This window comes from Sceloporus undulatus, chromosome 6, assembly GCF_019175285.1.
Source record: "Sceloporus undulatus isolate JIND9_A2432 ecotype Alabama chromosome 6, SceUnd_v1.1, whole genome shotgun sequence".
NCBI classification, from domain to species: Eukaryota; Metazoa; Chordata; class Lepidosauria; order Squamata; family Phrynosomatidae; genus Sceloporus; species Sceloporus undulatus.
The window spans coordinates 92,320,309-92,348,167 of NC_056527.1; the positions used below are offsets into that span (position 1 = coordinate 92,320,309).

A 27,859-nucleotide genomic window follows, 5' to 3' on the forward strand; every position below is an offset into this window, starting at 1 on the left:
TGGCAGAAAATCCTACAAGCCCCTTTCCCCATCCCTGGCAGTAGAAGTAAGATGGCAGCAAGATAAGTAATTATTTGCTGCCTTTTCAATCACTTGTCAGATATGCTACCTGAAGAGTCCAACTCACTCTGCCTAACAGTAGGGCTGGCCCAGCCTTGGGAGACTGACATTCAAGATTCTTCCCTCTCACTTCAGTTCAACCCTCAGTGAGGCAAACAGGGAACTTCCTAGGTCTGTGTGCATGTCTTGCGCCCATGCTCACCTCTGTAGTGTTCCATTCGGGTGTGATGTGTAATACCCTGTGATCGAAAGCTGAGGCTCAGAATGTACCGGGGATCAGAACTATCACGAACCAAAAAAGAGCCATCAGGTTTCCCTTTTAACTTCATTTCAGCATCTTCCCAGTTCATTGGTCCCCAGTACCAACCACACTGTTTTAAACAATAACGAAAGGGATTCAAGTTAGACCTCAATAAAAAGATTTTAACTAGAATCTGTTAAGCAAAAACAACATTGGAATGAATCACAATAGGATACAATTTGCTAACAGAATCAATGAGAATATTCCAATCAACTGAATTTAACAGAAATTTTTTAGGCACATGGTTTTACATTCTGCTTCCAAAACTTACTATCTGATTGGACACAGAGAAAACAGAATTGGTAAAATCTACATTGGGCAAAGGTAACTTTTAAATAATTCAACATCAAAGATTCTGGCTTTGTATAACTCATTCCAATCTCACATGGAAGTGTAAGCAAATTTCCAATTTTGGGCACTGAGTAAGAGGACTCAAGCAGTTGTTCACTCACACCACCATGTTTTGGTCAGTTTCACTGTAGATGGCACAGACACCACTGAAACAATTTATAAACATATGTTCAATTTCATTTATTTAACTTTTCCAGAAGAAAGCCCTCTATTTTCTGAGCAGGTTTTTCTAACTACTCAAGATTTGTTGAGAAGGTACTCTGTAAAAAAAATTTCTATCTCCTTTTTCACAAACGCATTAGGAATTATCTATTTATGAAATAAGGTATTAATCCAGACTACAGAAGAACCAGGCATATATAAACATTCCAAGCAATGTGGTGCTGTCAGTACAATAGATTGATTTCATCTTCTTCACCTTTTTCAGATTACATAATGTCCATAAAGCATCCCCAGAAGGGAACCACAAGTACCTCTACTAAACATCAAAACACAAGCACTTACTTTTTCTAGCTCCCGCAAACTTGCTGCAAAACTGCTTGAGTCTGGCCGATAGAGGGGGCACTGAAGGTGCTGTGCAGGTTGGCTGTGTACTGCTTCGGGTGCTCTGATTGGGATGATTCTGGGGAACGCGTCTGCAAGGGGAGAGAAAAGGCAGTCATCTAAATGTCTCATCAAGGAACAGAAATTATGGAGTTTGGTAGCAGTTGCTAGAAAGGACACTTCTTTCTGTTTTTCTTTCTTTGGTACAGAGAAAGAAGTCAAACCATCCTTCCATTCCATGGTAGACACAAATTATTAGAAGTATAGACTCTACAGTATTAGAAGTATAGGCTCTATAGTCTTTAGGCTTGGAGGATGTATTTTGTATTCTACTGGAACTTTTGAGGTCTAACCAAGCAAACCCAGATCCTTCCCACACTACACAATTATAAGCACTATGATTCTACTGTACTTTAATTGCATAGTTCTATCCTATGGAATCATGAAATCTGCACTTTGGGGGGGGGGTGTATTTAAAATTCTCAGCCAGAGAGTTCTAGTGCCTTACAAAACCTCTTATGGTGCTGTAGGATGCAGCCATGGTAATTAAAATGAAATCACATTGCTGTAACTGTGGGGTGTGAAAGGGTCCCACAAGAAAATGGCTCAGAAAGGTATATGTAAAACTGTGGAATAAGGTGCCTCTGAGCACATGCTTACCCCAGATATATGTTTTCAGTACAGAACTGACATATTATCCTCAGATTCTCCCTTATTTAGGAGGAAAATTAGACTTCTGTTGGTTAACTGAACTTCCATAATTCAGAAACTCTTGCTAGTGTTGCAAATCACCCACAGTTCTAACAATTGATCCTCATTTACTTTCTGTCCAATTCTGGTCTATAAGCATCTCCTGAATAGAAACTGTACAAAAGAATACAGTTTCATATTCTATACACAGATACTATATCTAAAATTTTGTTGCTTCTTCCTAATATTACAACTTAATTATTATACCCATTCTATGTTGGCATCCCCCCATGTTTTTTCCCAGATCCTCAGACGTGAGACTTTTAGAGGAAAGAAAGATAACTAGTGGCACAGTGACTAAGACCATCACATTCTTTGAACAATGGAAATGCATTATACAAATGTTCAGAACTATCTATATTAACTGTATTATCCTTTTCTATTAAAAAACAGTTCTGTACAAAACCCAAAGATTTTTGCAGCTCAAAGTCTAAAATGCAATTAATATTAATACAATAATATCAAAATGATTTTGATTTTAACAGCAACATTAAAATTATATCTGCATCTAATATTGGGAAATTCACAAAAAACAGTCATACAGTCTGCCCTCCCCATACGCAGAGGATCCGTTCCAGATCCCCCCTCCCACGTGCATATGGGGAAAAGAGTGTCGTATGCTCAAGCCCCATAGGAAATAATGGGGTGCATGCTCACAGTGGCGCATGGGATGCACGGCATGAGTACGCGCCCCATTATTTCTGCCCGGGCTTGCCTTCCGCATGAGCTCAAAGTCGCGGAAGACAAGCCCACCTATAAGGAGGGCCAACTGTATAAGAGTGCAATTTTTTTTTCACCTGCTGGCTAAAAGACAATATGTCCAATGTCCAAAGGGAGAAATAGAGAACCCCAATGTTTTGACCTACAACTCCCACAATCCCTTACTATCAACTATGTTGGGTAAGCTTCCTAAGCCAAAACATCTGGAAGCCCTGTGGAAAGGCAAGTGTCACCAAAGACTTAGCCCCAGTCCACAGCCTAATGTATCTCATCTCAACAGTGTGGTGGGAGAGCATTCATCAACATATCTCACAAGGATAGTGAGGAGGTGGTGTTCAACTAGACAGGGAAGGGAAGGGAAGCTGTGGTTGCTCCCAATTCTATGATGGATGGGGAAAGGAAAGTGGCAATTGGAATATATGGGAGAAAGGAAGGAGAAGCCAGATTCTGGGTACTCCTAGTAGTAGCAAGTAGACAAAAGTGAAGTATTAGACACACAGTTTTTCATTTGTCCAAAAGATGGAACCAGTACTGGCTCTACCATTAGGCAGAATTAGGCAGCTCTATTGCAAGCAGTAGATTTTAGTGCTTTGAAAGTGCATCAAGTTGAAGGCTATTTAATTTATTATTATTATATCTTAACTGCATAGGATGAAGAGCGATAGTTATTAATGTGGATTTATGGTTGTTATTTTAATTTTTATATGTGACGATGGGAGGGTTAGAGGGTGAGGGGAGACTAGGGAACATTTTCGTTATTATCTATGTATTCGCATTTGGTATGTTGTTACCCACCTTGATCCTCACAAAGGGAGAGGCGGGATATAAATAAATACTTTATTATTTTAATTTTTATTTAGCTATGTTTTGTGTCCTGTTCCAAAACAGTTCCTCTGTCTTTAGGTACTATGCACCTTGCTTTTGGAGGGGTGCTGTCTGCTACTCTGCCTCAAGTAGCAAAATGACTTAGACTCAACTTGGAGAGAAAAGCTATAGACACAGTGCTTCTACACAATTTATATTCTGATTCTGGTGATGAATTCATTAAAGCAGAGTGACTACAAATCAAGCCACTGATTGACAGCTGATTTTAAAAGATGGGGCAGGAAAATATATTATATGTCATCTTAAACTGCAGCTGTTGAAGCCATATCAAGAAGATGATCACACCCAAATATTGGCAGATTTCAGAAAGGAAAATTGCTGTCTACCCACATGGATCAATTCTAGAATTTCTTCTAACTGGATACACTATCCCACCAGTATTCCCTGTGTATAGTAATAGGTAAATAAACATATACCTCTGTTAAAGCCCACATGGCATACTCATTCAAACGATTCTTATTTCTTTTTGTTTCTATTGATATGGTTTCTAGAGATGGGAAGTCACTACATAAATGTAAGTTCCTGTTAATTCAGAAAGAATAATCCAAACTAAACCTGGAACAAAACAGTTAAAATTACAGGAAAGGGAGGGGGGTCTCAATTCTGCAGCTCTTGGGTTGGCCACAAAGAGCAGCAAAGCCATATATCAACTACTTTGAGAACAAACTCTGAATTCAAGATACAGTCTGTCCTCCATATCGGCAGACTTGCCATCCGTGGATTTAACCATCTACGGACAGCAAGCCCTTGTTTTTTCTTAATGGCAGTATATCATATGGCTATATTAGCAGATACATGACCACCATTGATAAAAAAACAGATATATGCATGCGTGGATTTTGGTATCGGGGGGGGGGGGGGGGTGGTGGTGGTCCAGAACAGATCCCCCGTGGATACAAATGTCTGCTGATGCTTTATCCATGGATTCAACCACTCATAGCTTGAAAACATTCCAAAACTATATATATTTCAAAAAGCAAACCTTGATTTTGCCATTTTATATAAGGAACACCATTTTACTGCACCATTGTATTTAATGGGTTTTGAGCATCCACGGATTTTGGTATCCACAGTGGGATTCTGGAACCAAACCCCAGTGGTTAACAAGGGCCCACTGTACAATGTGTGTGTGCGTGCGCACACAACCCCACAAATTTCATAGGGATTTTAAATGCAAAATTGATTAGCTTCCAAATTCAGACAATATCTGATTCCTTTAGGCCATAACATATACAATACCGCTATACTTATATTCATTTAAGTACAGGCTTTATAGACACATGGGAATTAATTTATTCATACTTAGCCGCCCATAATTTGTTGCAACTTTGAGTAATGATGTTAAATACAATTAGTTTGTTATAAAGTCAGTGCTGTTAATGTTTTGAGTAACGATTAATCTCTTACAGTAAGATTACTTCCAAGAATAGTTCCGCATTAGTAAGAAAATGGTGAACTCTTTAGAGTACAAACAATCCATCCAAACATTTACAGTTGAAGAAAACCTCACAAATTTTGCTCCTAGCTCAATATTTACGAGTTGCATAAAAGCACCCCAGAGACATTTACAGAAATCACTGCTTCGTACGAGAGAAGACAGACAAGTTACAAAAAGCCTTGAGAGAGGTAAGATGGAAAGAGACGCAGTGGAATCCTGTGCATGTCTTCTAGTCTATACAGGTTCCCTACAGGAAAATGAGCACAAACAGGAGACAGAGGATTAAAAAAATGGTGTGTGCATAGACTATCACAAATATCTGTGGAGTCGTTTTCTATCTGTTCCATTTATTGCACACCGCCTTGTGCCCAAAAATCCAATAATCAAATTGAGAAGCTCAGCTATTTGGAAATATTTACAAAAGAAATTTTGGAAAGCTTAAGGATCAAAGCTAAACTGACCAGGGGCATGTGGTGGAGGTGGCGGAGGCAGAGGAAAAGACTGGAGGGACGAAGACCCCATCGGACCCACTAAGACAGATGTAGGCAGTGTCCCACTGATATCGTCTAGAAGAAGAACAAAAAAAAATTGAAAGGTCCAAGAGGTATGAAATGCAACCAGGCAAAAAGGCATGCCTTTGCTAGATTTTGTTTTGAGTTCTTAACAGCCATCTTGGCCTTCTGCAACATTAGTAAAAATGTGTGTACATATATTCCTGTTGAAAACTTATTCACACTTATTTCTTAAATATGCAGACTACAAAGCATTTGATACTATCAGTATTATGATTAAACACTTTAAGAAAAGTTTTTTCAAAAAATGTGAACAAAGTAACAGTCTCTTTGGACTCTTGGGAGTAATTGTCATGCTTTAATATGAGTAATCATTTCAGATACAGTAGGCACAAAGCTATGGAGATACATTATAAACAAGCACACACATTTATACTGATGTTGCTGAAAATGGAGGCAGGTGTTCATATCGCAATCTATTCTCTTTCAGAGTACCAGAGCCCATGTCCCTGGAAAGCATGGATCTCGATATGATCAATCTATTTGAGTGAGAGAGAAAAACTATGCAGAGCTGAAGGGATTTTTTTTTTAAATGTGGCTATATTTAAAATACAACAGGTGCCTACAATACGTAGCCTGCTGAGCCAAATGCATCCCACCAGACATACATGGTAGGCAACAGGGAGCTCATTCAACCTCCCATTTTCATCGCCCTGAGAGCAAACTGTTAATCGCCTGCTAAACCAAGACACACAAGTGGTTGTTTGCATCTAGCTTAGTAGATGACACACCATAAAGACCCAACAAACAATACTCCCCAAAGAAAGAACTTCTGGGTTTGATCTACATGTAGGGATAGATGCCATCACTTTGCCTCTCTATTCTTCTCCAACTTCTTGATAACATAAAGACACACACAACACTGTTAGTTCCACATGTGTAGCAGCATGTGCTACACATGTCCTCAACCAGGCCCCCTGAGTCCTTAGGAGGGCATGAGACTTCCCCATCAACCCATACTACTGAATTTGAGAAGCAAACTGGAAAAAGCAGTACAATGGTGTGTGTATTGCAGGGTGCAGCATGTAGTAGGTTCGGGAGAATTGGTCCCTGGACCTGAAGCTGATAAATCTTAATTGGACTATCTTCCTAGTTTAACATGTTTTCTACACATCCTCTAGAGCAGTGTTACTCAAAGTAGTGATCCATGGACCAGTGCTGGTTCACAAGCTACTGGGTGTAGTTCCTCGTGAGTTTGCCTTCAAACCTTAAAAAGATCCACTTTACAAGCAGCCAATCAGGCCCCTAAATACATGTAGGGAGGGGATTTCCCATTTACATGCTATTTCACTGTTATTCCCCCATTCCCATAGCTATAAAGCTTACTGTAGCCTGATTTTTCTCATCTTAAAGAAGTCCATCAGGTATGAATTAACATTTAATGACACTCACAAACCACAGAGGTTCACTATTTGGGGAACAACACAGGATTGATACGATTTTGGGGGGAACTGTGTGCTTCCTAGGAGGCACACATTGCCCAAGCCATGTTAAATCAAAAACATGGAGAAATCAAAGAGAGTCCTATCTCTCAAAAATAAAAAATGACAGAGTGGTAGATGGAAGAGATAGTCAGTGATAATTCTTTGGGGGACGTTTTAGAAGAAAATGAGAGGTCTGGCCAAAGACAGATGAGAAAGCAAGTTGTACCCAAAAGACTGAGGCTTCGTCGTGGGGGAGGCGGCGGTGTTGGGGGGTGTGGAGACGTTAGACCGCGCTGAGAGATATCCACATCCACCAGTGACACTGTCTCACCTGAAAAGGAGAAAAAAAATGAAGATTATCAGAATCAGTAGCACAGAAAAATTTGTCAAGCTCCTCCATCCAGCACCCTGAAGGTATTCTGAATGCAAGAAGTTCAGGCTTGAGATCATCTTATGTGGTTGGCCTATTCTGGTCACAGTGAGGCATATGCATTATGTGGGGCTTCCCGTGAAGTGTGTTCAGGAACTGCCACTGATACAAAATGCCAACAGCCAGATGGCTTTCCTGGGTATATTTTTAGGCCATATGACACTGATCTTAATATCAACTGTGCTGGATGCTGACTTGTTTATTAAAAAGCCATCTTTTTGCTTAAAAGTGGTATGTTCTTGTTTGGGTAAATTCCATGTAATCTCATCTGATCCATGCCTTTGCCTTCTTGACCAAGTTACTGAGAAAATATACTGTATATCAACCCTCCAGGTGAATTGGATGGTTACAGAATAGATGCTGGAAGAGCTCTCACATATCCCAGTTACAAATCTTCTTAGTAGCACTGTCTTTACTATCTTTCCACAAGCAGGTAAAACCCTTTTTATTCTGGTAGGCCTTTGATTTATTTATTTTTAGAGGAAACAGGCCCTGTATAATGTGCTCGGCTTTTTGTTGTTGCTGTTTAAATTTGTTTTAACAAATTGCATGGCAGTTTAATTGCTTTTTAATTTTTGCATGCATGCTATTAATTTCTAACTATGCTTGTTTTAACTGCTGTCATTAAAAAAGGCAGGCAAAAGGAAATTGTGAATTAAGGGAAAGAAATCTAACCAAATAAGTTAGAATAGCCATTCATACTGCTTCTGGGAATTGAAGGCCCAAATTTGTGGCAGAGCAAATGTTGGAAATTACTATGCTAAAGGAATCTATGGATAATCTCTCTCACAAAAACATATTCAGAGAGATATTTCTATACATGCACACACAAAATATCAAAATGCTTGTTTTAAAAAATGAAGAAAGAAAAGAGAACAAGTTCCAGACAATAGTTTTACTGTGTTTTATTTAAAGACTCTTGCAGTGGCACATTATGCATGCACTGCTTCTTTTACTGGAGAGATAAGGTTTGCCACTCACCTGTGAAGAGGGGACCAAAAGCAACGGGAGAAAAGGCACTTTGCGTTCGCATCAATCTTGGTTTTCTATAAAAGACAGACATATGAGCCTGTAAATAAGACAATTCTGGGTGCCTGTTAATCCCAAAAAAGTCTCAGTTCTTCACTCCCACATCCCACGAGTCTCTGCCTTACACCTACCACAAGGAGAACCACAATTTTGACAAAGGGCTGTTTATACTAGTTTGTAAGTGACTTCAAAAATGATGGAAAAGCCAGGATATAACTAAGTACCAATTAATCCAACTCCTTCACATGTGCCCAATGCAGAGTGAACAAGTGTAATTCTTACTCTTAGACATGTCACACATACTCTAAAAATAACTGCTTTGGCTGCAAGATTGAAGTGTGCTACTGATTTAATTCAGAAAAAAGCTTGCCTCAGCTATCCAAGTTTTGCGTCTTAATTACGCTTCCAATTCCTCATTTTAGGAACTAAAATACAATTAAATTCCCAGTCTTCCCAAAAGTGGTTATTAATCTCAGCACTAGAAAAATATAAGGAATTGCTCATTTCCAAGGTAAAACATTGGCTGCACCCAAACTGCAGAAATAATCCAGTTCGACACCATTTTAACTGCCATGGCTCAGTACCATGGAATTCTAGTTTGTTGTAGCTCCAGAGCCCTCTGACAGAAAAGGCTAGATGTCTCATAAAAATAGTTCCCAGAATTACATAGCATTGAGCCATGGCAGTTAGTGGCATGAAATTGGCTTGTTTCTGCAGTGTGGATGCAGTCGGTGGCATCTTTCAAGAGCACTGGCAACCCAATATTCTTTTCCTTATAGTGTGAACTTTAATTTCTGAGTAAAACTGATTACTGTATAAAGAAGTGAAAATCTGCTCTAGCCCAAGAGATTTTACTTTCTACAGCAAATGGTACCAGTAGTCCCACACAGCTAATACCTAGAGCCTGCCAATTAATTCTGGCACCTGAAATATTTCTCTTCCTAACAGTAAAAATTTGATTATCATGATGAACAATTTGCTGCTCTTTCAAGGCACCAAAAGGAGCTGCCAAAGGCATGGCTTCATTCTCTCTTCATGGAGCTAACCCCACCACCAACCTGGATTTGTTACTGGAGCCTCGCCTCCCTGTTTTCAGCTTAACCATCCATGGTGAAACACAATCCTCTCTATAGTTTATGGGACCTAAAGACCCTAGAGGCACCAGATCCCATCTTATTTTGCAAACTAAGCAGGGTCAGCCCTGGTTAGTACTTGGATGGGAGACTGTCAACAAATACCAGGTGCTGTAGGCTGTATTTCAGAGGAAGGAACAGATAAAACCACCTCTGAGTATTCCTTGCTTAAGAAAACCCTATGAAAGTCATTTTTTGTGACTGGTATATACAATGAAAAACTTGGAAAAGGAGATGGAGAACGGTCATCTGCTTAATATGGCAGGATGTTTTTAGGACAAGAAGCTAACAGACTTGGCAAGGCTACAATGGACTGACAATTTGTAGGGCTTGGAGATGCCTGAAGTCATGTCATGCTGAGGAAAAAGAGAATAAAATAGAATTTACAACCATCAAGAGGCCAAGAAGTTTATTTCAATAGAAGTGAGTTGCACTGCATTTTTCAGACGAACAAATGTATTTCAGCGTCATATTTCCTGGATTGCAATCCACTTCCTCAAATATATCTGGGGAAGTGGACTGTAATCTGCAAGTGCTCATGGTAAAATAAATCTGTTCACCTCAAAGAGGTCATAATGTTCTATTTTGTTAGAGTAGATTAACACAGCTACTCCTTTGAAAACTATCTCAAGAAACTTCATTTGACCACTAAAGATTATCAGAACAAAATGCCATATAAATTCTGTGTGGAATATTCTATAGCAGCACCTTCAGAATTAATCTTTCCATCAAAGGACAAAGTAACGAACAGTACAACTAGAAACATACCCATTTTGGTGAAAACACACTTTAGTGAAAATAGTATTAAGAGTGGCCTTGGACCAACCTCAAATTGGGGAGCACCAGCAGAACTAAAGCCATCATGTCAGTGCACTGAAATTCACTCCAAATCAGTAGACTTTACTTGCTTTGCAAAGCTGAGAGAAACATTAAGTAAGATATGTGCTATTGTGCTCATGTGAATGTGGCTGTTAGTTTTTTTTATTTAGTTAAGGATGTTGTCCTAATATCTATTTGAAACTGCTGGCAAATTACAACCTATTTTGTTTCATTTTCCTCTATTTGCCAGCATTTTAAATAAATGTTAAACGAATGGTGCTTCAGCTGGAAATCTGTGTTCATTGTCTTATTCGCTTTCACACACAGAGTGGTCCCAGTCCATCCGTCCTGAGGCTAAATGTGTAACACTATCTCCCCTGCAACTTGGCTTTCAGTTTCAAACATCTCTTTCCTAGCCCTTTCTCCCTGCCCCATTCATTACCACCATCACCCATTTTCTAAGAAAGTAAGACTTCATACACACGGCCCTTTCAAACCTGAGTATCCAATTATAGAAATTGCACTAAGCAAGGTGGGCATCTGTGTGCCTCCGGATGTTTTTAGCCTTCAGTTTCCATCAACCCTACCCAGCATAGCCAATGGTAAGGAATCATGGGAGCTGTAGTTTAAAACATTAGGATGACTATGAGTGAACCTAGAGAGCCAACATGGGGTGGTGATCTCAGTGTCTGAATATACACAGATGGGGAACCTCAGCCCCAGAGGTTAAATGTGGCCATTGGGATTCCCAAGATGGTGACACTTCCTTCCCAGTAACACCATAATTTGTTACTCCTCCTTACTCCTGAGGTTTCATTACTGGCATTTATTCTAAAATGTACTATAGTGATTTGAGTGAAAGACAAGGACTCAGAGACCAGGGTTCAAATCCCTGATCAGCCACAGAACCCCACTGGGTGACCATGGGCAGGGCACATATTCTCAGCCTCAGTTGGCAGTGGCAAATCCCTTATGGATAAATATTGGCTGCATCCGCACTGCAAAAATAATCCAGTTTGACACCACTTCTATGGCCATGGCTCAATGCTATGGAATTCTGGGAACTGTAGTTTGTTGTGGCACCAAAGATGTCTGACAGAGAAACTAAATATCTCACAAAACTATGATTCCCAGAATTCTACAGCATTGAGCCATAGCAGTTAAAGTGGTGTCAAACTGGGATTATTTCTGCAGTGTGGGTGCAGCCCTTGCTAAGGAAACCCTAGGACTGGGGTGCTGTCAGTCAGAATTGACTTGAAAGCATGTAACAACAGAACAAAACAAAACCAAGTCACCTAAACAGCCATAGTTCCAAGCCCAGGAAACCAATTGACTTACAACTCTATGAATTAACACTGAGCAAAGATGCCACGGATACATATTAATTCATTCAGTGATAAGAATTGAAATATTAATTCCTATCATTTTTCCTATTAATCATAACTACTGCTACTAAAAAGACATCAAGGTTAGCTCCTGAGAGCATCTATAAATATTGTTACTACCCTCACCTTCCAACATATTTGTAAACCAAGTAGTTGGTTAGTACATTAATATGTTACCTTTCTTCCAAGCTATATGCACATGATTTCCTAGTGTACACACAGAGGTAGTTAGTACCCATCAAGGTAGAGTAGATCACCATTTGCTTAGCTACAGCAGGTAGTTTTATTATGTCTTTTTAGACCATTCTCACGAGTCACTACAAAATCAGATTCAATCACCAAAATCTCCAGCTGACATGTTTCTCAGATAGCCAGGAGTAGGGTGGCCCTCCTATATGTTGCTGGACTGCAATGCTTAGCCTCAGCCAACACAGTCCAATATGAGGAATCATGAGAGCTGAAGTCTAAAACATGTAAAGGGCTGCAGAGTAGCCCAATTCCTACAGTCTTTCTCAGTGTGGTGGACTCCAGACATTTTGGCTTACAACTCCTATCAGCCCCTACTACTGATGTTGCTGCTGGCTAGGGCTGACAGATGTTATAATCCAAAACACCCAGGGGTACCACACTGGCAAAGGCCTCTGCATACTGTATCTTCCCTTCACTTTTCAAGAATGTATGTAACAAATGATAAAGCCACCCAAACCAGCTTTCCATTGACCCATCTTGCCCAGTACTTTCTATTAGGAATGGCAGGAGCTCTCCAGGGTCCCAAGTCTCACATGACTGAATACTTACTGTAATAGCTCTCGACCTTTGGCCCTCCAGATGTTTTGGACTTTAAGTCCCAGAAGGACCTGTAAGCATGACTCATGATCAGAGATTTTGGAACCTGAAGCCCAAGACATTTCCACACTCCTAAACTACAGCAGGAACTATTACCAATAAGATGACAGTGTTTTTGAATTCTACTCCAGACAGCCAGACCATGCCATTTAATACCCCAGAAACTATTTTCTTCCTCCAAAAAACAAAATCCTAACACTTGACAGCTAGGTCTGACATTTCGGTCCTGGAGAATGTGCTCTTAATGCAGTGGACAAGTAAATTTAATCAGAACCATATAAAATTCATTAACCACCTCCCAAAAGGAAAATCCATACTAAGTCCCTTCAGCTTTAATGCCTTCCAGTCACAACTGGATCCATCATACCAGACTGTAGTCATGAAGAGGCAGCAAAGAAACGCATTAAATTAAAAAAAAAAAACAAGCAAATAAAAGAGAATCCATCCTTTGCTGTATTGTTCGGTAGTAATTAAGAACAGTAAAGCCACTAGTCACTGTTAATCTCCCTGTTTTCAACTATTCAATAATGCATGGAATCCTTAGGGCAACAAGTGTGGGGAGACGCCATGCTTTCAGGACCTAGTGTGTATTCTTTTTTCCAAATCCACCAACTCAAGTCAAGTGGAAATAGTGATTCAACCAACAGACCTATGCCAAAATTAAGAAAAAGAGTGTTTCCAAATATGGGCTCATCCCAACAATTTGTGATCTTTGCTGGCAGGTCTTTCATACAAAAACACATCTGGTTCTCTTTTACTCACAAGGAGGTAAATGCTTTATAGCTGTTGTCTTGGCTAGATACCCGGGAATCAGAAACCCATGTTGTTCACCTGCAGATTTTCAATTGCTCCTGATCTATGTGCTGTCCACCCAAGGTCCTTGACACCAGATAATCCTGTCTGTGGTAAAGGCTTCTCAGTACCTCAAGAGAGAATCTAATCAGATCCCTTTAGTCTTCCACCAGAAGCCCTTTTACACAACATAATGACAACCCAGTTTAACGATCATGGCTGCACCCTATGGAATCCTGGGGTAGGTATAGGTAGTTTGGTGAGGCACTAGAGCTCCCTGGCTCAGAATTAAATGCTAAGACTCCATAAAATGTAACCGAGATAGTTGAAGAGGAGTCATAATGCTATAACTATAGAGTGTAAATAAGCCCCAGAACCTACAACAGAAATGATGAATGTGTCCAGCCCTACAGAGGTTGCTGGGCAGCACATCCCCATGATCTCAAAACCTGTGAGTAGGGGGCAAAACAGATTGGCACAATACTGGGGCATGGTGTTTAAATGATGCACGCCCCCTTCTCCACCACCAAGCCAGTGTCACACTGCCCACCTGAAAAGATAGCAGCAGTCTTGCGATGCTCTGGAGGCACGGTGTTTATAAGACACATGAGCGCTGAAAAGCCAACATTATGGTGGAAAAGCTACTTCTTTTTAGGCTTCAAAAATTCTGGATTGGGGCTGTGGCATGTGGTTGCTGCGGCCCCGATCTGGTGATCAAAGGGGTGATATCAAGCCACCCCTTTATGGGCCATCTGTACCAGCCCTATGTTGGCCAGGGCTGAGGGAAACTGCAATCCAGCAACATCTGGAAGTTCACCAGTTCTCCATTACAGATGACCAACTTTCAGATTCTTAGTGGCAAATCTTCCTAAGCAGTGCACACCTTCTAGGCTTCAAACACAGACTTTCAGGCCTCCACTATAAGAATACTAGATATGAGAGCTTGGAGATTAGACCAAATAACCCAATAAGGGCAGCCATGAAAGAACTTGAGGAAATGCTAAGTGTATACAACTGAGCACTAAAATTAAAATTGTCCAGGCCATCTTGTTCGCCCTCATCAAGTACAGAAGTGAGAGCTGGACAGTGAAGAAAGCTGACAGAAAGAAAATAAACTCATTTGAGCTGGTGTGCTGGAGAAGAGTACTGAGAATACCGTGGACAGCCAAAAAGACAAACCAATTGGTCCTTGAATAAGTGAAGCCAGAGCTCTCCCTGGGAGCCAAGATGATGAAAGTGAGAAAGTAGACCTTTACACTTAGGTCAATACTTAAAGGACAGTTTAGACTCTTGCCTTTCAGCAGGGAATGGTTCCCTTCTTTTTATTAAAGTACAGGGCTTACACTGACCCATATCAAAAGTACCTTTCTGGATAGGACCAGAGTTCAGATTGTCCTCCCAAAACCCCTTTTCCAAACATAGCCCCAAAGAAACCCCAGAGGCTCACCATGCCCAGTGTAAGCAGGTGTCCTAACCATAAAGGAGGACAAAGCATCGTAAATCGTAGGACCCTCTAGAAAAATGTATGGCATGGCCAAACAAAAGGTGGAAATACTCAAAGAAATATAAACCCATGCTTCTTAGTCCTGCTCCAAATTGACGTTCCTCCTGAAGAGAAGAATGAAATGCGGGGAGGGTGACTGGATGTCCTAATCGCAAAGGAGGACAGGGGACGGTAAAATGTGGGACCCTCAAGAAAAACTGCAGGACGTGACCAAAGAAAAGCTAAAACAATCAAAAGAAATGTAGATTCATGCTGGACAGAAAGTTGAAATGTAGGACAGGTCTTGGAAGAGGAAGGTGTCTGGCCTCCCTGGCTAAAGGGACATACTGTATACACTCGACTATAAGTCCACCTCGTGTATAAGTCGAGGGCAGCTTTTGAGGCCAAAATTATGGATTCTGATATGACCCTTGGATAAGCTGAGCGTAAAACCTAGGGGCATGTAATGTAGGATGTAAAGGACAAAGGAAAGGAAAACAATGCCAAAGAACTAACAGCATTCCAGCAGGCATAACTATTTGTACTCATACTAAAGGCTGGATGGATGAGAGAGTAGAAGGAGGTCAGTGCTTCCAGGGCACATTAAACTTTTGACCAGGAGATAGTTTGTTTACAGTCATCCCCCATAGCTGGTGCTTGCGGATTTGATTGTTCACAGATTTGATTAATATGTCCTCTCTAGGAATATCTAGGTCCTCCAAAGCAACTCTATGGTCAACTTTAACTGAAAGATGCACTGAAAGACCTAGAGATTCCTAGAGAACACTCTGCTAGGCCTTTGTAGTTCCTCCAGCATAAGTCTATGGTCAGTGTCTGTCACAGAGCTGCACTGGAGGACCTAGAGATTCCTAGAGCTGTCTCCTCAGGTAAAAACATGGTGTTTTTGTTATTTGTGGTTTTTCCATATTCACAGGTTAAAACAGCCCTGTTTAAATATTTGAAGGGATGTCATATTGAGGAGGGAGCAAGCTTGTTTTCTGCTGCTGCAGAGAACAGGACCAGAAACAATGGACAGGAGCTACAGGTAAAGCGATTCCGCCTCAACATTAGAAGGAACTTCCTGACAGTCAGGGCTGTTCAACAGTGGAACACACTCCTTCCTGGGAGAGTGGTGGAGTCTCCCTCCTTGGAGGTCTTTAAGCAGAGGCTGGATGGCCATCTGTCCATGGGGATGCTTTGATTGAGTTCCTGCATGGCAGAATAAAGGGGTTGGACTGGATGGCCCTGGTGGTCTCTTCCGAATCTATGATTCTATGACATCCCTCCAGGAGAGAAAGTCAGAAATGGAGGACCCATCCTGGTTAAGGATAGCTGGTCAGCCCTAGAATCATGGAGTTGGAAGAGCCTCCAAGGGCCACCCAGTCCAACCCCTTTATTCTGCCATGCAGGAACTCTCAATCAAAGCATCCCCATGGACAGATGGCCATCCAGCCCCTCTTCAAAGCCCTGGCCTTCCTCCCCAAGGGGCCCCCATACTCCCCTGCCTTACCTGCCCGAGTCTTGCTCCCGGCCTCCAGGGAAAGAGACGTCGGGGAGGCTCCCTGCCGTGCCAGCCTTGCCTGGGTGGGCCCCTCCGGGCAAGGGCTCCTTCTGGCGCCGGGGTCCGTTGGGGGCGGCTGGGCTGCCGGAGGAGGCTCCGCTGCAGCTCTTGGTGCGGAAGAGGCGGCTGAGGCGCACCTTGAGGGAGCCTTTCCTCGAAGGGGCGGCGGAGGGGCGGCGGAGGAGGACGATGGGGGCCGGGGGCGGCGAGGCGGGCTGGGCGGCCTCCACCGCCGCCTCTCCTTCTTCCTCGTCGTCCTCCTCCTCCTCATCGGGGCCCAGGGCTTCGAGGACGAGGAGGGCGTCGCTGGTCTCCTCCCCGGAGGCCAAGGCCGGCGGAGGGCCCAAGCAGGGGCACTTCCCCGCCTCGGAGGGCCCTTGGCGGAGCCCCAAGGCGGCCAGCTGCAGCTCCAAGCCGGCCCCGGGAGGGAAGAGCAGCCCTCCGGCAGCCCCGCTCCAGCACCGAGGGCCTCCGTGGCGGGAGCAGAGCAGCTCCGAGGGCTGCGTCGGAGGAGGCGGCGGCGGAGGCGGCTGGGGAGGCTGCGTCGGAGGTGGCAACCCAGAGGAGGCCGAGGAGGACTGCTCCTCTCCCGGGCGGAAGACTAAGAGCTGCGAGCCCCGCAAGCCGCGCTCCCCGGCAACGACAGCAGCCTCCCCGACGCCGCCCCCGGCCGAGGATGGCTCGGCCCCGCCGTAGCCCAAGAGGCGGCTCAGGACGCGGTACGAGGCCGCGGCCGCTGCGACGGCCTCTCCGCCTCCTCCTCCAGGTTCGGCTGCAGCTGTTGAGGCCGCAGCCGCCGCCGCTCCTCCTCCTCCTCCGGGCCTCTGCATGGCGCTACGGGAAGCGGTGCATGGCATGGAGGAAAAGCCGCCTGGACCGCTCCAGAGCGAAGGGCTCTTTCACTCTCTCCCTTCCACTCGCCTGGCTCTGGCCACGCCCCCCGACTTCCCCTTCCGGTGACGCTACGGACGCCAAAAGGGACGGCCACGCCCCCATTGGGCGTCCGTAGCGTCACCTGCAATTAAGCTCCGCCCACTCATCTTCTCTTTTTCCTCACTTTCTCTCCCTGCTATTTTCCCCAAGCCACGCCCCTGGTCCCGCCTCTTTTCACCCACACCACGCCTACTTTCCTTGGAGGCCACGCCCTCTGGGGGGACACCATTGGTGTTCAACTCATGGAATCATAGAGGCTGAGATGTAGGGCATGTCCTGGAAAAGAAGGATGTCTGGTCACCCTGTTCCTAAGGATGGCCTTCCTCCCCTTTCCTTCACTTTAAAAATGCCCCTGACTGCTGTGCCTCAGGCAGAAAATACACAGGTGCAGCATTCCACAGTGTTGAGGTGAAGCTTTAGCTGCCCTGGAGTTCACCTCAACTCATGGAGACCCCAAAGATGAAACATCTCCCCCCTTGTCTTCCACTGCTCTGCAAAGGCCCTGTGAATTCAGGTCCATGGCTTCCCAGATTGAGTCTATCCATCTGGTGTGTGGTCTTGTAGCATCACTGAGGGGTGGGAAGGTGCAGACCACACCGGGTGACACCCCAGAAGAGGGAGTGACACCATGTCAGCCCCCCACACACTCCATCTGCTGCGCATGCCACTTCGTCCCCCTGGACACATGCCAATCAAACGTTTTGATTTTCTTCCTGTCAGCTTTCTTTATTGTCCAGTGCTAACATGGATACGCAGCGATGGGGAATACAATGGCTTGGATGTTTCTCACTTAGTATTCAGTTGTATATCTTTACACTTTAGGATCTTGTCTAGTTCTTTCATCACTGCCTTTCCCATTTCTAGTCTTCTTCCGATTTCTTGACTGCAGTCTCTCTTCCAGTCAATATTTGATCAGAGTTACAGGAAATTTTTAACTATTTCGATTCCCTCGTTGTCTAGGTTGGCATTTAAAGCAGTGTCAAAACTACATGAATCCTACTGTGTAGATGCAGGTCATGAGGCATAACATCTAAGCTGTGTTCCTCCTTGGCAACTCTCATTTTCAGGCCTTAGTATGTTCAACTGTGTCCAGCTCAAGCAGTTCTCATTTTCAGGACTTAATGCTCATTAAAAGATATAATACCTGGAAAGGTTGAGGGAAGTAGGCAAAGAGGAAGACCGCATTCCAAAGAGATAGGCTTAAACAGGGACTTAGGGATTTCTAGATGTCTCTGGAGGACCTACAAGTGTTTAGAGAAGTGTTTTCGCTAGGAATCACAAGGTTCTCCAATTCTGGGATTTGTAGTTTTGTGAGCTATTTAGCCTTCTCTGTCAGAGAGTGCTGGTGCCACAACAAACTACAAATCCCAGAGTTCTGTAGGATAGCACCATGACAATTAAAGTGGTGTCAAACTACATTAATTCTATGGCAGCAGCCTTGGACTCCTTTTCTTCAAATCCAGATGTTTAAAGTTACTCATTGTTCGTTATATACGTTCAAGTCACCTCTGACTTATGGTAAACCCAACATAGAGTTTTCATGGCAAGATTTATTCAGAGGAAGTATGCATTGCCTTGAGAGCTAGCTTGGTGTAGTGGTTTGAGCATTGGACTGTGACTGGAGACTGATTCCCAGTTCAGCCATTAAACCCACTGGGTGACTGTGGGCAAGTGACACGGTCTCAGCCTCAGGGGACGGAAATGGCAAGCCACCCAAAGTCCCCTGCTCCAACCCCATCCCATCGCCAACTGCTGTTCCTTGAGGAGTGCTTTTAAAACCCTCAACCATCCCAAAGACTAGGAAAGCCAGAAATTGCAACTGGGGCTCATTGTACACATATGAAAAAAATCATCTTGACCTCTACCTTGGTCCTGGTTGAACACACAACATTTCAAAGTGAAAGCACTTATTTTAGTAAATTCCATTAGCAATTTTTCGTTGGCTTCAGAGCAGGGCAGCCCAATGTAGGCCTCTTGAATGTGAAAATTGGTGTCCACACTAGTAGTAGCCCTTTACTAATCTAAATTATCTGTGAGGTCACTACAAGTTCTTCGAGCCTATGATCCTGCTCACTTGCTAGAGGTTGTGCATAGCTTCAAAATCCCTTCTTTGCATTCCTCCAGAGCATGAGACATAAGAAGACAGGATCCTCTTGGTTGCAGGTTGCAGTACTCACCTTTTAAAATGCCCTTCCCCTCTGAGATGAGCCCTCTCTTTAAGTTTATGTGTGCTTTTAGGATTGTCTCCTAAAATATTGTTTTCTGCCCTGTCAGTTACACTGTAGTTATTTTATTCTGCTCCTGGGTTATTGTTTCTTATTCTATTTAAACCCAATTAATTGTGTTTTAATGATTTTATTATAAGCTACTCTGAAGGCCCTTGTAAATAAAAAAAAAATAGTAATGACATTCAATATTTGTGGCAGCACAACAAGAGGAAAGCGCTAAGCACATTTACAAAAGCTTTTCCTGTCTGATCCCGAGAACTCACCATAGCAACCAAGCAAGTAGTTATTTACAAGTTTGCTCTGTCTGTCTTCAAGATCTCTTAAAATGCAGTCATGTCTCAGAGTAATCCCCCCAACAGAACATTTATAGAGCTTAAACAGTGGCAACATTTCTCCTCTCATGTGTAGGGTTGCCATTTGTCCCGGAAAACCTGGAAAATCCCAGACTGAAGGATCTAAAAAATGTCCAGACCAGCTGGCCAGTTAAAGCAGTAAATCCTAGATTTCTCATTCATTACAATCTGATCAGTAGGTTAAAATGTGGCTGAGGCAATGAAGCAGGAAACAGTGCAAAAAGACTGGCACTGGTGGGAGCCTCATCTTGCCCTGCAGGCTCCAGTTGCTATTACACATGCAGAGCATTGCCTCCTTATTCATCCATCCTCTCCTTCCCATAACAGGACTAGAAGGTGGGAAAGGAAAGGAGATGAGCAGAGATGATCTTGTGTTGTGTTGGTAGCTTGCTTCCAAACCGCCTTGAGAGAATAAAGGGAGTCCCTTTTATTCCCTAGGGCTTCTTGGGTGTACGTAAGAGCTGGAACTATGGACTTTATCACAAGGAGGGGGGATCAGGGAGAAACTGGGGTTTTAAAGTGTCATTATCCAATGAAAGTCACTTGATCGCTGTGAAGATTTTCACACACATCGCAATTAAAGAGGAGTTATCCCGGCAATAACCAGGTAATAACCATCAACAAATCATTCACAGGGAAATCCTGTGAATGATTTGTTGCTGGTTATTGTAGAGATACATCCTCTTTAACTGAGACGTCATGTGAAAATCTTCACCGCAATCGCACAACTTTCATTGGATAATGACACTTTAAACCCCTGATTTTCCCCATGTGATAAAGTCCTATGACTAAGGAAAGCTCCTATTCATATCTTGTCTCTGCCATTAACTCAATAACCAGCCTTAAGGCAAAGCACTCTCACAGCCTCAGTTCCCCCACACTACCATCTTCAGTATGGGGAGGGGGCTAAATAATAATGTGGTGAATTCACCCTGTCCTGATTATTTTGAATGGGTCTGTCACTTCAGTTTTGCCTGAAGTGAAACCTGCTGACTTGAGAAAGAATCTTTATCTTTTACATTTATTCCTCTGGCTTGTACAGTGTCAGTAGATTAAATAATATAGTTTCCAGGGTGCTATCATGGGCTTTGTTATACAGTGGGCCCTTGAAATCCACTGGGGTTTGGTTTCAGGACCCCCCATGGATACCAAAATTTGTGGATGTTGAAGTCTTATTAAATATTGTGGATATTAAAATGCTGTCCCTTATATAAAATGTCAAAATCAAGGTTTCTTGTTGGTTATGGTGGAAATGGATTAGTTGTCTTATACTGTATGTTTAAGTTGAATTTGAAATTGTGGCTCTTATTTTTGTAATGTTGATAATATATGTAGTGTGTGTATAGGGCTGCATAGCGCCAGACCTCCAAACTGGGGAAATGTAGGACAGAATTTTCAATGTGGACCAAAAATGTGTCCTACATTTGAAAATTCTGTCCTACATTTCCCTCACGATCGCGACGGGGAGCGGAGGCCAAGCGGTGAGGGAAAGCCTCCACTTAGGAGGCTTTCCCTCCCCGCCTGGGCCTCGGGCCTCGCCGCGATCGGAGGCCAGGAGGCGAGGAGCCCGGCGGCGATCGCCGCGTTCCTGCCCCTGCAGAGGCCAGGAAGAGGGAGGAGGCTGCGGGGACACGGGGAGGTTGGCACGGCTGCACCCAAGAGGCGCCCCTCCTGCCAGCCTCCTCCGCCCAGGCCTCGCTGCCATGCGCGGTGGAGAGGAGGAGGGCAGCGACCCAGGGTTGCCTTGCAACCCCGCTGCAACCGGGTTTTCCCGTTTGGCGGCACCCGTGCCATGACCGGGCAGTGCCGTCAAAACCGCGGAAAAACCCGGTTGTAACGGGTTATGGCAACTCAATGTGTGTAATGTCATGTAGGTAAAGTATACAATGTAGTTGTAATGTATATAATGTAATGTTTGTATTGTATGAGTTTGGGTGGATATATTTGATAGTGGATGCCATGTGTTTTGTGTTAATAATCAATAAAAATATTATTAAAAATCAAGGTTCTTTATAATTTTTTAGTACCAGTATAAAGAATTATTGGATACAGAGGGCTGACTGACTCACACACTGGCAGTTTATATCTCACAGATACATAAGTTTAGAATGAGAAAAGAGACAAACATTGTGAACAGATAGCCATGGATCTGTGTAAACTTTTTTCCAAAATGGATGTCCTTGCCAACCCTCCTCCTAAAGACTGTTGTCTCATGAACCATGGTTTCCTGGACTTTATAACTCTGTCTCCCAGAGTCCACACAGCCAAAAACATGAGGGAGCTTCTGCTTACATGGATATCCCTCCTGTACCATCTTAACTGAGAACAACAAAATTTTCTTGACAAAATGTAGCCCAGTGATTTTAACATTGCCATTTTCCCCTTTCTCCTGTATGATTTTTAACACTTTTGCCTGTGAAGCTGTGGAGGTTTGAAAGTTTGTGGATTTTGGATGTTATTGTACATAGCAAAAAAGTTGTGAACTTTTAAGTGTCTCTCTCTGAAGAAAAGTCATGGGGGCAAGGCGGGGTGGGCATTCCTTCATTTTGCCCCGCTATGGAGTGATTAAGAGCCAAGCTAAACAGGGCATGAGCAAGATGTCAGTTTGAATTGGCACTGCCATCCAAGAACAGCAGGATTCTTTTCACCTTATCTGCCCCCTTTAGATCCAGGCATTGAATGTCATCTTTGGGACAAAGGTAAGAGATGGTTTCAACAGAAAAACAGCCATGCTTCCAAACTGGATTTGATTCTGCTTCTTTAATATAGCACTCTCTCTCTCTCTCTCTCTCTATATATATATATATATAGAGAGAGAGAGAGAGAGGAGAGGAGAGAGAGAGAGAGAGAGAGAGAGAGATTTATAAACAAAGAGGAATGGATAGACAGATGACAATGTGTTTAATATCATGTGTAGTTTTGTATTGAGAAAGAACAGAGCACAATGTAAGACAGAGGGGGAGACCAAAATGTTAATTTCTAATCCAAGTTAGCTGGAACAGGAAGGACAACCTGGGGAATGTCCTGTCTTGTTGATTCCTGCTAGGTCTTCTGCTATATTCTGTTTCTACTTTGTGAATATAACACATAAATTAATGTGCCCAATGTTTTATCACCTAACCTAAACTGAGTATTGCCAACCAACAGTGGCATCATTAGGGTTGGTGTCACCCGGTGCGATAACTCATGATGGCATCCCCTCACTGACCTCTTCTCATTTTGCCACAACCTGTTTCTACCAAAAGGTAGGCGTTTGAGAAGCAGTGGTGTCACCCTTCCTTAGGGTGTCACCTGGTATGATCCATACTCCCTGAGTGATGCCACTGCCAACCAACCTTTATCACCAACAAATAGTACCTTACAGCAGATACAGGAACTTGGCTAGCTCAAGTTATTTGGCTGACTGAGGGAAAGGACAAGATGGCATCTCTTTTCTACCTATAGATGCTCTTTGGACAGGCAACTGAATCTTTATATCAACAATGATGATTCAACAGCATCCTACATCACACCCGAGTGCAGCAGACAAGCTCATGGGCTACATAGCGCACAAACACCTGTCCTACATGATGCTGGAGGCAGCTTTCTCACTCTGTCTAAAGTTAGGGCTAGCCTCACAGGGACAAATAGTAATCTTAAAACTGCATGCACCTTTGGTTAATATTCTGCAGACCTTGGCGTAATTTCAAAAGCTCTATGCAAGCGCTTTCGTTCAGACCTCTGAAAGAGCAATTTGTCCCTTCAGTGGCAGTACTCAGTGGCAAGAGGAAGGAAGGGTGAAAAAGTGATGAGCTTGCCTATTGCTGTCTTTGGGCCATGGATGCTTCTTGGCCTACTCTGCAAGGTACAGAGCATTATGATAATATATAAATGTATTTTTGAACACCAGTGTGTGAACATCACCACCATCATCCTTTACTCCGAAGATCTAGACATATCAATATATACAGCAGTTGTTTTTGTTTAAAAATTATTGGGCAAGTGAATATTGCTTTCTACCAAAAAGCAGTGGGTTATTTGGTGTTTTAATGCAAGGTGGCTACCATAAATCCTGGGATTCAAATAGCACAGATTTTTCCAGATGCACACATACACAACCCTCGGATCTGAAGAGAAAAGGGGTAGGCTGTGGGGTTCTTCTCATCCTGACTGAAAACAATACAATCTGGGAGATTGTGTATTTTGCAAATAGAGGATATGAACCAAAAGCCATGCAGTAAGCAGCATAATGCATAACATAATTATTAATCTTGGCATAATAGAAGCATAACTGTGGGGGAAGGGAGAATCCTGGCCCAGCCAATGTTTTGCAGCTGGCTCAGAGTAATGGGATGGATATGCAGGCTTTGCTTTCACATCATTAAAAGCGATTTGCAATCAGGGACCAGAATGTTTGGGTAAATTGAGAGTTAAGCTTTATGAAAAGAATGGGGAGAGAAGAACAACCATCTTTGGCTTTTTTTTCTTTTCATAGAGTTCAAGGCCTGTTTGGAAAAAAGAATGGCTGCATGTGGTATGTGCACATTCCCCCAATTCATGCTTGTGGAAAATAGACAGAGCAGGTTTTCAGATTATACTAAAAACCTACAAAGCTTATTTAGCCAGTAGTGGGTCAAAATAAAAAATATGTGGATTTATGATATCCATGGAAAACGAAATCTCTCTCAGGTCTTTACCAAGTCTCTTACTAATAACTGCCTGCTTCCAACTTTATTTTGTTTAATTAGTTAACCATGGCTAGTTTAAAATAAATCTTTAAAATAACTGTAAGTTCTGTGTTTTTTTTAATTTTAAGATGGATTTAAACAGCTATGCTTTTGAACAGAGTAAACCAGAATTTGAATTGTAATTATGTATGGACAGTGAGTGTGTGACTGGGAAAATATATAAGCTTGTGTTGATGTTTGAAGTGGAGGAAGAACAAGTGAAAGACTGTACGATAAAATGGGCAAAGATTTATGGATATACAGGTTGAGAGTCCCTTATCTGGAATTCCAAAATAGGAAATACTTCAAAGTAGCTGATAGTAGCAACTTTCCCAATCAGCAAAGGGGCCAAGCAAGGTAGCATACTATCACCCTATCTATTCAACCCGTGTGTAGAAAATATCATATGCAGAGCAGGCTTAGACTCAGAGGCAGGAGGAGTGAGGATAGGAGGAAGGAACATTAATCACTTAAGATATGCAGTTGACACAATATTACTAGCAGAAACAAAGACCTAGAACAATTAGTGAAGATGGGCAAGGAAGAAAATGCCAAGGTTGGTGGATGCTGAATAATAATAATAATAATAATAATAACAACAACAACAACAACAACAACAACAACCATGGAAGATCTACAGGAATTCACCCTAAACAACAAGACAATTGAAATAGTTAAAGAGTTACCATATCTTGGTTTAAATATTGATCACTGCAGAAGAAATCAGAAGAAGACTGAGACTAGGAATTGTAGAATCACAGAATCATAGAGTTGGAAGAGACCATAAGGGCCATTGAGTCCAACCCCCTGCCATGTAGGAAATCTATATCAAAGCATCCCCAACAGAAACATATTTTTATCTGCCACATGAAGGAGAGATAATTATATGATCCAGTCATTTTGCATACCTATCGTTTACCACCTGCCAGTCCTTAAATCCTTTCCTACCTCTCAAGTCCTTCCTTGTCTGCATGATGTTTGAGGCGTCAAAATGGGCAGAGCTGACACCCTGAGTATTATTCACAAAGCTGGCCAAAGCTTGGATAGAACTATGCTAAGGTCCACAGGAAGCTTGCAGATGGTAGGTTTGCCATCCTTTGTATAAAGCAAGCAAGGAATGCAAAGTGTTAGCTGCCAGGCATTACTGCATGAGCTACTGACAGGTGACATATTGTTAATTAACATTATCAGGAGTCCCAGTCCAGCCAGTGAAATCATATGGTGACAACAAGACACAAGGATAGGACTCCTGTTCTTTAATAATCACTCCAAAAAGGGAATTAACACCTGCACATTTTTTCAATGTTGTGGAAGTAATGGCAAAAATTAAAATAGAATATCCAGTGAGATGGCATGTCTGTCTCCCTAAAATCCTTGCATAATGTAAGATTTTGTTGCAGTTGCACACATTTATACTGCTCTTATTTCTTCCAGTAGGACTTAATCAGGAGTGGCTCCCAATAGATTTGTGCCCTAACTGGGTGACTACATGACTCTTCCAGAGAGCTGTTCAGGAAATCCTGTTGTGGATCTCATCATGAAGCTGCCCAAACACTGATGAATACTGGCATCTTGGCTCGTGAAGACTGTCACGGATAGTATGATTTTCAGTGTGTAGGCGGATCTACATCAGCTCCGTTTTAGCGCAGGCTTCCCTATAACGACTTTCACCCAGTCGTTGTTTACTTATTAAAAGGGCATCCCATTGAGTCCCCATGGGATTCACTTCCAAAACAGGATTGCTATAGCCTAAAATTAGGTTTGGCAGCTGTCAGTAGTTTCAGTGCTGGGAGTCCATATGGATTTCCTCCTCACATAAGTAAAGGCAAATACAATATAACTTTATCCATCAATCAAATGAGAACTTATGTGGACAAGTAGACAAAACAATGTTTTCAGCCTAGGCATGTTAATTGCAAAAAAACATGCCCTGAATCAGAAACAGTTTGCAAAGTCCACAGTGGAATGATAAAACTGAAATGCTGATTTGGGGATGAAGATGAAGAATCCCTTTCTTTACAGTGGTTGGGTCCAGACTTGCTTAGAGTAGATCTATAGGAATAAATGAAAACATATTAGACAACCCAAGGAAACTCTCAAATGTGGAAGAATATCAGCGTTATTTTGTGCTCCTCTTTTCTTATTCTTCTGCTAGCTCTCTTCCTCTTTATTATGCTACTCATCATCTTCTGTTTAAGTTCCCCTTCTTTCCAGCTCCCTCGTCCTCTTAGAAATGCAATTCATTCTGTGCAGTGATTCTAGTTCCAAGTTAACTTATACAGCAAAGAAGCCACTGTGAACAACACAATCAACAACCAAAGTAAATCAATAGCATTAATTTTCGACTAATGTTGAAATAGAAGCACAGCAAATCTAAAATGCAAAAGGTAATATCTCCCCTTCTCTTTAAAAAGTGGCTGCAAGAGGGAGGAAAATAAGATAAAACACAGCAAAAGATCAGTGAACGTAAAAAGACACTTCCAAATAATAGACGGTGGAGCGTAATCTGATTAAATGGCAATGAATATTAACTTTGCATGGGCTCAGGACTGCTCTTCTTTAATATAACTTCAAATGGTCCACAACTAGGCCTTGGCACCGAAAATGAGGTAAGAGGTGTTTGTGAGCTGTGTAATGGTAAAAGTCTGGCTCAAATTAGGCCACAGTTGTGTCTCCCCTCCTTGGAGTCACCACTTCCCTCCATCCTTCTTGCTCCTTGTCCCTCTCTTTCACCTTTTCTGAAATTTTTCCATCCTTCCTCCCCCTTTCCCTTTGCTTGGTGCCTGAACAGTTAATTACATTTATCAGTGTGATACAAACATCAGTAGGCAGTAGGTGACCTTATAAATGACTATCATGGTGTTAGTCAAGCTGATGAATGAAGGGGGGGGGGTGGAATAAAGGCAGGGATGGAAGGGAAAGGGAGGGGTAATGTGGGAAGACAAATTTCCCGTTGCCATGGTACTCCATGCAGGATTTGGTTGCTTGCATCACTGTCAAACCTATATCCCCTAATGGAACTAAAGTGAGACAGAGAGCCGGAGAGAGACAGACACAGTTCCCTTCCAATCTCTCTTTCTCATTCTCCCTGTGTCTTTCCCTCCCTCCCTCTGGCGT

General features: G+C 42.7%; 1 protein-coding gene across 2 annotated transcripts in view; it reads right to left on the minus strand.

The window, feature by feature from the left end:
• The window catches only part of SOCS7 (suppressor of cytokine signaling 7), a 30,143-nt gene extending 12,695 nt beyond the window's left edge, over positions 1 to 17,448 (minus strand). The window contains exons 1-6 of one of the 2 annotated variants that reach the window (XM_042475609.1): positions 16,472 to 17,448; positions 8,456 to 8,520; positions 7,271 to 7,375; positions 5,510 to 5,614; positions 1,217 to 1,347; positions 263 to 431 (exon numbers count right to left, since the gene is read on the minus strand). In XM_042475609.1, coding sequence (XP_042331543.1) covers positions 263 to 431; positions 1,217 to 1,347; positions 5,510 to 5,614; positions 7,271 to 7,375; positions 8,456 to 8,520; positions 16,472 to 17,379 — 1,483 coding nt within the window. In that variant the 5' untranslated portion in view covers positions 17,380 to 17,448. The remainder of the gene's footprint in view (positions 1 to 262; positions 432 to 1,216; positions 1,348 to 5,509; positions 5,615 to 7,270; positions 7,376 to 8,455; positions 8,521 to 16,471) is intronic. The other variant, XM_042475610.1, reaches the window with a different exon arrangement.
• Between the last annotated feature and the right edge of the window lie 10,411 nt (positions 17,449 to 27,859).